This window comes from Hyla sarda, chromosome 1 (assembly GCF_029499605.1).
Source record: "Hyla sarda isolate aHylSar1 chromosome 1, aHylSar1.hap1, whole genome shotgun sequence".
NCBI classification, from domain to species: Eukaryota; Metazoa; Chordata; class Amphibia; order Anura; family Hylidae; genus Hyla; species Hyla sarda.
In genome coordinates this window covers 611123946-611136033 of record NC_079189.1, presented here as the reverse complement: position 1 = coordinate 611136033, position 12088 = coordinate 611123946, and the positions used below count along the sequence as shown (strand labels likewise).

At 44.9% G+C, this 12088-nt stretch overlaps 2 protein-coding genes across 2 annotated transcripts in view; both read right to left on the bottom strand.

Moving 5' to 3' along the window:
* Positions 1–12088, bottom strand: part of LOC130298129 (oocyte zinc finger protein XlCOF7.1-like) — a 116284-nt gene that overhangs the window by 26064 nt on the left and 78132 nt on the right. The gene's annotated exons all lie outside the window — the stretch shown is intronic.
* The window catches only part of LOC130297793 (zinc finger protein 436-like), a 31268-nt gene that overhangs the window by 2298 nt on the left and 16882 nt on the right, over positions 1–12088 (bottom strand). Inside the window, exons 2-6 of the mRNA XM_056550701.1 lie at positions 9338–9477; positions 7786–7965; positions 5126–5252; positions 4975–5042; positions 4415–4826 (exon numbers count right to left, since the gene is read on the bottom strand). Coding sequence (XP_056406676.1) covers positions 4415–4826; positions 4975–5042; positions 5126–5252; positions 7786–7965; positions 9338–9415 — 865 coding nt within the window. The 5' untranslated portion in view covers positions 9416–9477. The remainder of the gene's footprint in view (positions 1–4414; positions 4827–4974; positions 5043–5125; positions 5253–7785; positions 7966–9337; positions 9478–12088) is intronic.

Below are 12088 nucleotides of genomic sequence, written 5' to 3'. Positions count from 1 at the left end.
AACACAATATGTCCACTTTATGTTGGTATCATAAAATGGACATATTTTTGCTTTTTGAAAAAATTAGAGGGCTTCAAAGTGGAGCAGCAATTTTCAAAAATGTCATGAAAATTGCTAAATCTGAAGGGACAGATGTTACAGAACTACAACTCCCAGCATGCCTGGGCAGTCTAGGCATGCTGAGAGTTGTAGTTTGGCAACATCTGGAGGGCTACCGTTTGGGCACCACTGTAACAGTGGTCTCCAAACTGTGACCCTCCAGATGTTGCAAAACTACAACTCCTAGCATGCCCAGACAGCCTTTGGCTGTCTGGGCATGCTGGGAGTTGCAGTTTGGCATTCCTAGTGGTTGCCACTTTCAAAAAAATTTTTTTATTATGGGTGGTGTGTTATACATTCTTCGAATTTTATTATTACATTTTTTTTTTTTGTCGACTTCTATGAACAATCGTTCAAAAGTTCATACAGATCAATACAGTTTATATGTACTGAAGTAATCCATCAGATTTGCGCAGTGTTGGTACAGCGTGCCATAAGCTGCCATGATAATAGATCAGCTCTAGAGATGAGCGAACTTACAGTAAATTCGATTCGTCACGGACTTCTCGGCTCGGCAGTTGATGACTTTTCCTGCATAAATTAGTTCAGCTTTCAGGTGCTCCGGTGGGCTGGAAAAGGTGGATACAGTCCTAGGAGACTCTTTCCTAGGACTGTATCCACCTTTTCCAGCCCACCGGAGCACCGGAAAGCTGAACTAATTTATGCAGGATAAGTCATCAACTGCCGAGCCGAGAAGTTCGTGACGAATCGAATTTACTGTAAGTTCGCTCATCTCTAATCAGCTCCCCACCATAGCATGATTGGGAGCCCATATAGACCACTGCACCACTAATGTCACTTACATGGCGGTTTAACCTCTTAAAGACGAAGGGCGTACCTGTACGCCCTGCACCTGCGATATAACTCTGGGTCACGTGGTGACCCAGCGTCATATCTGGTCGGTCCCGGCGGCTAACGGTAGCAGGGACCCGTGGCTAATACCGGACATCACCGATTGTGGTGATGTCCGATATTAACCCTTTAGATGCGGCGATCAAAGTTGATCGCCGCGTCTAAAATGTCAAAAAAATACATCCCGGCAGCTCAGTTGGGCTGATCGAGACCACCGAGGTCAAACCGGGGTGTCCTGATCAGCTGAGGACACATGAGGAAGGTGTCCTCGGCGTCCGATCGGCAATTGATTGCTCCAAGCCTGAGATCCAGGCTTGAGCAATAAACCGCCAATAACACTGATCAATGCAATGCTATGGCATAGCATTCGCCAGTGTGGAAGGTACTGCATGTTATAGTCCCCTATGGGAGCTAAAACATTGCAAAAAAAAAAAAGTGAAAAAAATAAAAAGTTACTAAAAATGACTTAACCCCTTTCCCTAATAAAAGTTTGAATCACCCCCCCTTTTCCCATAAAAAAAAGGGTAAAAAATAAATAAATATAAATATGTCTATTATCACCGCGTTTGTAAATGTCTGAACTATAAAAATATATAGTTAATTAAACTGCACGTACACGTAAAAAAGTTCCAAGTCCAAAATAGCGTATTTTTGGTCACTTTTTATACTATAAAAAAATGAATAAACTATCAAAAAGTCCGATCAAAACAAAAATGGTACCGATAAAAACTTCAGATCACGGCGCAAAAAATGAGCCCTCATCCCCGTATGCGGAAAAATAAAAAAGTTATAGGGGTCAGAAAAGGACATTTTTAAACGTTTTAATTTTCGTGCATGTAGTTATGATTTTTTCCAGAAGTGCGACAAAATCCAACCTATATAAGTAGGGGATCATTTTAACCGTATGGACCTACAGAATAATGATAAGGTGTAATTTTTACCGAAAAATGTACTACGTAGAAATGGAAGCCCTCAATATTTGCAAAATTGAAAGGGTTATGATTTCTAAAGGTAAGTAGGAAAAATGCTCTGTCCTTAAAGGGGTATTCCAGGAAAAAACTTTTTTTTTTTATATATCAACTGGCTCCAGAAAGTTAAACAGATTTGTAAATTACTTCTATTAAAAAAATCTTAATCCTTGCAGTACTTATGAGCTTCTGAAGTTAAGGTTATTCTTTTCTGTCTAAGTGCTCTCTAATGACACCTGTCTCGGGAACCGCCCAGTTTAGAAGCAAATCCCCATAGCAAACCTCTTCTAAACTGGGCGTTTCCCGAGACACGTGTCATCAGAGATGACTTAGACAGAAAAGAACAACCTTAACTTCAGAAGCTCATAAGTAGTGAAAGGATTAAGATTTTTTAATAGAAGTAATTTACAAATCTCTTTAACTTTCTGTAACCAGTTGATATATATAAAAAAGTTTTTTCCTGGATAACCCCTTTAAGGGTTTGAATGCCGCTGCCAATGTTGACAACGGTGTCCCCTGGGCATGGAGGGGGCTTGAGCCCTGTCCATTTACCCTTGACGGCCCCAGGACATAAATATATGTAATGAGTAATAAACGGGACAAAAACATCAAAATAAAACTTATCGACACTCAGGTGATGATCAGCATAACCCAAGGGATCATAAGACCTGATGTCAATATTAAAAAAGCACTGTGGGATTTATTTATTTATTGCTTATATAGTACAGTATAGGTCATTGTTAGTGAATAATGTAGAGGTTCTTGTATATGCCTTGTACTTACCTGTTTTAGCTGATGCGGCAAATTACTTTTCAGCCATTTTGATTCTATTTAAGAACAGAAATGATTTTCTCATCCTGCCTACATTTCCCATGAATCCTCTGGCTTTGCACAGAGAGAGGGAGTGGAGTCTCATTACTGCAAATTCACCTAATAAGACCAACATAATCACCGGACTAGACTCTAGCAATCAGGAATCATCAACTGCGGAGATGCTTAAGTGGTTTAGGGTCGGTTCACACTACATGCAGTTTTGATGCGTTTTCTTATTCATAATGTGTTTTTAGAGTAATGTAAGATAGATAATACCAATTGAGATGTTTTATGAAGATATAAAGCCTTCAGGCTGTGCTCACAGATTGCATTTTTCTGCATTTTAGACACATTTTTACATTGTCAATTGCAAGTAACAGACCTACCTGGTGAGTTGTGGTCAGGATTAGTGCAGTCATGTGACCGGGGCCTTTGAAGTTCATTATACCTAATATAGTGTTATAGTTAGTGTAATAGTCTTACAGAGTGAAGCAGCCGGGGGGGGGGGGGGGAGGGGAGGGGGGGGGATGGGTCCTGCCGGTATATGCTGGAGGATCTGTACAAGTAGTATAAGGCCATCAATGACTATACCATATATCCAGAAGGAATAAAAATGCAGCACTCACCAGCAATGTATATCCCCTGTGTCTGATGAGGTGTATGGGCAGTGATATACATATACTTCCCATCATGCTCCTGGGGCCTGGATGAGGTGCGGTTCAGCACCAAACGTCCGTCATCAATGTGTAAGTTCCCTTTCCTCGCCATTTTTCCCAGCTTTTCGGAGGGCCCGGCTGGTTCCAACTCCTTCCCATACTGCCATGTTTGGTCATCATGGTCGTCGTCATCATCACTGCCCCCTTATGTATTATTCTCATCCCCTATCCCATCGCCAAATCTTCCTCCTGCTCCTCATCCAACTCCTCCTCAAGGAGAACATCCATACTGTATTCTGTATTGTTTATTATTTTGACTTATTTTGATGCCCCTGCGCTTACTCCAGAACAGGGACTGTCTCCAAGTTGTGGAATCGCTGTTTTTGGGGGCGATTACACAAGTAGGCAGAGACAGTGGATCTGGTGTCCACTGTTGTCCTCGCTGACAAATCTTGTTGCCTCTTTGAAAGGCCTGAGCACATGATAGGTGTCTCTAATTAGCTGCCAATACCTGAGCTGAAAGTCACACTGGCTCCAAAAGCTGTCTGTCTACTGCATTATGTAGCGTACCTGTCTTCTGCATTAGTTCTCGAAGTGAACCTGGCAAAGTTTTTGTTTCACACCACTTTTATACCTCAGGCAGTGTTCTGGAGCAGCTAGTGACACAATCAGGCGACACAATCAAATCATCGAGGAGACAACACCAGATGACATCTGACGAAGGACACAGTCACTCTGGTGGGAATGATGGGGAGAGATTTTTGTCCCACTGTCACAAACTGGGGCATATAAACTGTGTAGGGTGAACAGAAGGATCAGAATATTTTGCAGGGCACACAAGGGGCATAGTAATAGTGTGGAGGCAAAGAAGGGGAACTAACTATAGTAAGAGGACATATAAGGGCCTGTGGTTCAAAATTTACCTTGGAGCACAAAGAACTCTAGTTAAATCACTAAAAAATGTTTGCAGCCAATGACTGAGTAGAATATGTGATTTTTTTTGTGCATTTAGTGGTTACCACTCACCTGTGCAGTTACCTGCAGGAATGTCCTCATTATACTGCTCATCACCGCTCACATCTGCTTCCTCTTCTTCTTTCTTTATGTCTGTAGCATTAATATAGCTGAGATCTTTCCCTGTAGGAATGTCCTCCTTATACTGCTCATCACCACTCACATCTGTCTCTTCTTCTTCCTTTATGTCTGTAGCATTAATATAGATCAGATCTTTCCCTATAGGAAAGTCCTCCTTATACTGCTCATCACCGCTCACATCTGTCTCTTCTTCTTCCTTTATGTCTATAGAATTTATATAAGTCAGATCTTTCCCTCTAGGAAAGTTCTCCTTATACTGCTCATCGCCGCTCACATCTGTCTCTTCTTCTTCCTTTATGTTTGGAGCATTAATATTGTTCAGATCTTCTCCCTGAATCATAGGCTGTAGAAAAAATATTGTCATAAGTCAGAAGGACAAGTCACATGGGATGTTATAGATGAGCAGGAGATGAGGAGTCATGGAGGGTGAGGGGACTGACCACAAGAGCTTCACAGCCCTTCTACAGATCATAGGGAATATCTCCATCTACCTGATCCTGATCCTGTGGAAGAAGAGGACGGGGACACCTCTCTGGTGCTGTTCTCTTACTGGATCTGACTGTAGGGAACATATACAGAGACTGAATTCATTCTTTACATACAAATAATGAGAGGACGTGTGTATATAGTCATGTCTATTACCTGCTGATGGGAGGGGCTGCTGATCCTCCATCATCACCTGATCCTTATACTGATCCTTGTGTCCTTCTACATACTCCCAATCCTCCATGGAGAAATAGACCGCCACGTCCTGACACCTTATAGGAACCTGACACATAATGATACAGTCATCACCCCGACCCTCCAGTGGTGTTACTGTATAATGTCCCAGCATTCCCAGCCGTGTCACCTCTCCAGTCATCACCAGACCCCTCCATTACTGTATAATGTCCCAGCAGTGTCACCTCTCCAGTCATCACCAGACACCTCCATTACTGTATAATGTCACAGCATTCCCAGCAGTGTCACCTCTCCAGTCATCACCAGACCCCTCCATTACTGTATAATGTCCCAGCAGTGTCACCTCTCCAGTCATCACCAGACCCCTCCATTACTGTATAATGTCCCAGCATTCCCAGCAGTGTCACCTCTCCAGTCATCACCAGACCCCTCCATTACTGTATAATGTCCCAGCATTCCCAGCAATGTCACCTCTCCAGTCATCACCAGACCCTACATTACTGTATAATGTCCCAGCATTCCCTGCAGTGTCACCTCTCCAGTCATCACCAGACCCCTCCATTACTGTATAATGTCCCAGCAGTGTCATCTCTCCAGTCATCACCAGACCCCTCCATTACTGTATAATGTCCCAGCATTCCCAGCAGTGTCACCTCTCCAGTCATCACCAGACCCCTCCATTACTGTATAATGTCCCAGCAGTGTCACCTCTCCAGTCATCACCAGACCCCTCCATTACTGTATCATGTCCCAGCAGTGTCACCTCTCCAGTCATCACCAGACCCCTCCATTACTGTATAATGTCCCAGCAGTGTCACCTCTCCAGTCATCGCCAGACCCCTCCATTACTGTATAATGTCCCAGCAGTGTCACCTCTCCAGTCATCACCAGACCCCTCCATTACTGTATAATGTACCAGCAGTGTCACCTCTCCAGTCATCACCAGACCCCTCCATTACTGTATAATGTCCCAGCAGTGTCACCTCTCCAGTCATCACCAGACCCCTCCATTACTGTATAATGTCCCAGCAGTGTCACCTCTCCAGTCATCACCAGACCCCTCCATTACTGTATAATGTCCCAGCAGTGTCACCTCTCCAATCATCACCAGACCCTCCATTACTGTATAATGTCCCAGCATTCCCAGCAGTGTCACCTCTCCAGTCATCACCAGACCCCTCCATTACTGTATAATGTCCCAGCAGTGTCACCTCTCCAGTCATCACCAGACCCCTCCATTACTGTATAATGTCCCAGCATTCCCAGCAGTGTCACCTCTCCAGTCATCACCAGACCCCTCCATTACTGTATAATGTCCCAGCAGTGTCACCTCTCCAGTCATCACCAGACCCCTCCATTACTGTATAATGTCCCAGCAGTGTCACCTCTCCAGTCATCACCAGACCCCTCCATTACTGTATAATGTCCCAGCAGTGTCACCTCTCCAGTCATCACCAGACCCCTCCATTACTGTATAATGTCCCAGCATTCCCAGCAGTGTCACCTCTCCAGTCATCACCAGACCCCTCCATTACTGTATAATGTCCCATCATTCCCAGCAGTGTCACCTCTCCAGTCATCACCAGACCCCTCCATTACTGTATAATGTCCCAGCAGTGTCACCTCTCCAGTCATCACCAGACCCCTCCATTACTGTATAATGTCCCAGCAGTGTCACCTCTCCAGTCATCACCAGACCCCTCCATTACTGTATAATGTCCCAGCATTCCCAGCAGTGTCACCTCTCCAGTCATCACCAGACCCCTCCATTACTGTATAATGTCCCAGCAGTGTCACCTCTCCAGTCATCACCAGACCCCTCCATTACTGTATAATGTCCCAGCAGTGTCACCCCTCCAGTCATCACCAGACCCCTCCATTACTGTATAATGTCCCAGCAGTGTCACCTCTCCAGTCATCACCAGACCCCTCCATTACTGTATAATGTCCCAGCTGTGTCACCTCTCCAGTCATCACCAGACTCCTCCATTACTGTATAATGTCCCAGCAGAGTCACCTCTCCAGTCATCACCTGACCCCTCCATTACTGTATAATGTCCCAGCAGTGTCACCTCTCCAGTCATCACCAGACCCCTCCATTACTGTATAATGTCCCAGCATTCCCAGCAGTGTCACCTCTCCAGTCATCACCAGACCCCTCCATTACTGTATAATGTCCCAGCAGTGTCACCTCTCCAGTCATCACCAGACCCCTCCATTACTGTATGATGTCCCAGCATTCCCAGCAGTGTCACCTCTCCAGTCATCACCAGACCCCTCCATTACTGTATAATGTCCAAGCATTCCCAGCAGTGTCACCTTTCCAGTCATCACCAGACCCCTCCATTACTGTATAATGTCCCAGCATTCCCAGCAGTGTCACCTCTCCAGTCATCACCAGACCCCTCCATTACTGTATAATGTCCCAGCAGTGTCATCTCTCCAGTCATCACCAGACCCCTCCATTACTGTATAATGTCCCAGCAGTGTCACCTCTCCAGTCATCACCAGACCCCTCCATTACTGTATAATGTCCCAGCATTCCCAGCAGTGTCACCTCTCCAGTCACCACCAGACTCCTCCATTACTGTATAATGTCCCAGCATTCCCAGCAGGGTCACCTCTCCAGTCAGCAGCTCCATCATCTTGTTGATGAGTTCTCGGATCTTCTGTTCATCCATTTCCTCATGTATCAGGGAGTGAGGTGGGGGCCCCGGGATTGGGCTCAGGGTTCTTTCCCATCCTTCACACACAGGGGCCCGACAGCGCCCACTAGAGGACTTCTTCACTACTGTGTAATCCTGTGTATGGAGAGACACATTAATATCACTACATACATTCCCAGAATCCCTCACCTCTCCAGTCATATCCATCTGTTATTACATAGATAAGAATGAGGTCATGTGACATCACTCCCAGAATCCTTCACCTCTCCAGTCATATCCATCTGTTATTCCATAGATAAAAATGAGGTCATGTGACATCACTCCCAGAATCCCTCACCTCTCCAGTCATACCCATCTGTTATTACATAGATAAGAATGAGGTCATGTGACATCACTCCCAGAATCCCTCACCTCTCCAGTCATATCCATCTGTTATTACATAGATAAGAATAAGGTCATGTGACATCACTCCCAGAATCCCTCACCTCTCCAGTCATATCCATCTGTGATTACTTAGATAAGAATGAGGTCATTTGACATCACTCCCAGAATCCCTCACCTCTCCAGTCATATCCATCTGTTATTACATAGATAAGAATGAGGTCATGTGACATCACTCCCAGAATCCCTCACCTCTCCAGTCATATCCATCTGTTATTACATAGATAAGAATGAGGTCATGTGACATCACTCCCAGAATTCCTCACCTCTCCAGTCATATCCATCTGTGATTACTTAGATAAGAATGAGGTCATGTGACATCAATCCCAGAATCCCTCACCTCTCCAGTAATATCCATGTTATTACATAGATAAGAATGAGGTCATGTGACATCACTCCCAGAATCCCTCACTTCTCCAGTCATATCCATCTGTTATTCCATAGATAAGAATGAGGTCATGTGACATCACTTCCAGAATCCCTCACCTCTCCAGTCATATTCATCTGTTATTACATAGATAAGAATGAGGTCATGTGACATCACTCCCAGAATCCCTCACCTCTCCAGTCATATCCATGTTATTAAATAGATAAGAATGAGGTCATGTGACATCACTCCCAGAATCCCTCACCTCTCCAGTCATATCCATGTTATTAAATAGATAAGAATGAGGTCATGTGACATCACTCCCAGAATCCCTCACCTCTCCAGTCATATCCATGTTATTAAATAGATAAGAATGAGGTCATGTGACATCACTCCCAGAATCCCTCACCTCTCCAGTCATATCCATGTTATTAAATAGATAAGAATGAGGTCATGTGACATCACTCCCAGAATCCCTCACCTCTCCAGTCATATCCATCTGTGATTACATAGATAAGAATGAGGTCATGTGACATCACTCCCAGAATCCCTCACCTCTCCAGTCATATCTGTTATTACATAGATAAGAATGAGGTCATGTGACATCACTCCCAGAATCCCTCACCTCTCCAGTCATATCCATCTGTTATTACATAGATAAGAATGAGGTCATGTGACATCACTCCCAGAATCCCTCACCTCTCCAGTAAGCTGGAACAGTATCTGTAGGGTGAGGTTTATTAGACTTTCTACCATCTTTTTCCTGTTTCTATTCATCCTTGAATGGAAGAATTTACTTTTTTGGAATATTCCACAGGAGGATCGTATATCACAGGAACCTGAATGGAAAGATAAGGAGCAAATGACAAAAAAATAAATGACAGGATATAAGGACACAAGTAGGGGAAACATCTGAGGAGAGAATGAGAGATATAAGTTTAGATGATGTATTCACTCTCTTTCTCTTTTGGACAGAGAACAAATGACTATTACATGGAGGCACAGAGGAGGCATGTCTACTATATGGGGATATAGAGGGGGTCCTGTCTATTATATGGGGGTATAGAGGGGGGTCCTGTCTACTATATGGGGGTATAGAGGAGGTCCTGTCTACTATATGGGGGTATAGAGGGGGGTCCTGTCTACTATATGTGGGTATAGAGGAGGTCCTGTCTACTATATGGGGGTATAGAGGGGGACCTGTCTACTATATGGGGGTATAGAGGGGGTCCTGTCTACTATATGGGGGTATAGAGGGGGTCCTGTCTACTATATGTGGGTATAGAGGGGGTCCTGTCTACTATATGTGGGTATAGAGGGGGTCCTGTCTACTATATGGGGGTATAGAGGAGGCATGTCTACTATATGGGGGTATAGAGGAGGTCCTGTCTACTATATAGGGGTATAGAATGGGTCCTGTCTACTATATGTGGGTATAGAGGGGGTCCTGTCTACTGTATGTGGGTATAGAGGGGGTCCTGTCTACTATATGTGGGTATAGAGGGGGTCCAGCCTACTATATGTGGGAATAGAGGAGGTCCTGTCTACTATATGTGGGTATAGAGGGGGTCCTGTCTACTATATGGCGGTATAGAGGGAGTCCTGTCTACTATATGGGGGTATAGAGGGGGGTCCTGTCTACTATATGTGGGTATAGAGGGGGTCCTGTCTACTATATGGGGGTATAGAGGAGGTCATGTCTACTATATGGGGGAATAGAGGAGGTCCTGTCTACTATATGTGGGTATAGAGGGGGTCCTGTCTACTATATGGGGGTATAGAGGGGTCCTGTCTACTATATGGGGGTATAGAAGGGGTCCTGTCTACTATATGTGGGTATAGAGGGGGTCCTGTCTACTATATGTGGGTATAGAGGGGGTCATGTCTACTATATGTGGGTATAGAGGGGGTCCTGTCTACTATATGTGGGAATAGAGGAGGTCCTGTTTACTATATGTGGGTATAGAGGGGGGTCCTGTCTACTATATGTGGGTATAGAGGGGGTCCTGTCTACTATATGTGGGTATAGAGGGGGTCCTGTCTACTATATGTGGGTATAGAGGGGGTCCTGTCTACTATATGTGGGTATAGAGGGGGTCCTGTCTACTATATGTGGGTATAGAGGGGGTCCTGTCTACTATATGTGGGTATAGAGGGGGTCCTGTCTACTATATGTGGGTATAGAGGGGGGTCCTGTCTACTATATGTGGGAATAGAGGAGGTCCTGTCTACTATATGTGGGTATAGAGGGGGTCCTGTCTACTATATGTGGGTATAGAGGGGGTCCTGTCTACTATATGTGGGTATAGAGGGGGTCCTGTCTACTATATGTGGGAATAGAGGGAGTCCTGTCTACTATATGGGGGTATAGAGGGGGTCCTGTCTACTATATGTGAGAATAGAGGGGGTCCTGTCTACTATATGGGGGTATAGAGGGGGTCCTGTCTACTATATGTGAGAATAGAGGGGGTCCTGTCTACTATATGGGGGTATAGAGGGGGTCCTGTCTACTATATGTGGGTATAGAGGGGGTCCTGTCTACTATATGTGGGTATAGAGGGGGTCCTGTCTACTATATGTGGGTATAGAGGGGGTCCTGTCTACTATATGTGGGTATAGAGGGGGGTCCTGTCTACTATATGTGGGAATAGAGGAGGTCCTGTCTACTATATGTGGGTATAGAGGGGGTCCTGTCTACTATATGTGGGTATAGAGGGGGTCCTGTCTACTATATGTGGGTATAGAGGGGGTCCTGTCTACTATATGTGGGAATAGAGGGGGTCCTGTCTACTATATGGGGGTATAGAGGGGGTCCTGTCTACTATATGTGAGAATAGAGGGGGTCCTGTCTACTATATGGGGGTATAGAGGGGGTCCTGTCTACTATATGTGGGTATAGAGGAGGTCCTGTCTACTATATGTGGGAATAGAGGGGGTCCTGTATACTATATGTGGGTATAGAGGGGTCCTGTCTACTATATGTGGGAAAAGAGGAGGTCCTGTCTACTATATGTGGGAATAGAGGAGGTCCTGTCTACTATATGTGGGTATAGAAGGGGTCCTGTCTACTATATGTGGGAATAGAGGAGGTCCTGTCTACTATATGTGGGTATAGAGGGGGTCCTGTCTACTATATGTGGGTATAGAGGGGGTCCTGTCTACTATATGTGGGTATAGAGGGGGTCCTGTCTAGTATATGTGAGAATAGAGGGGGTCCTGTCTACTATATGTGGGTATAGAGGGGGTCCTTTCTACTATATGTGGGTATAGAGGAGGTCCTGTCTACTATATGTGGGAATAGAGGAGGTCCTGTCTACTATATGTGGGTATAGAGGGGGTCCTGTCTGCTTTATGTGGGAATAGAGGGGTTCTGTCTACTATATGGGGGTATAGAGGGGGTTCTGTCTACTATATGGGGATATAGAGGGGGTCCTGTCTACTTTATGTGAG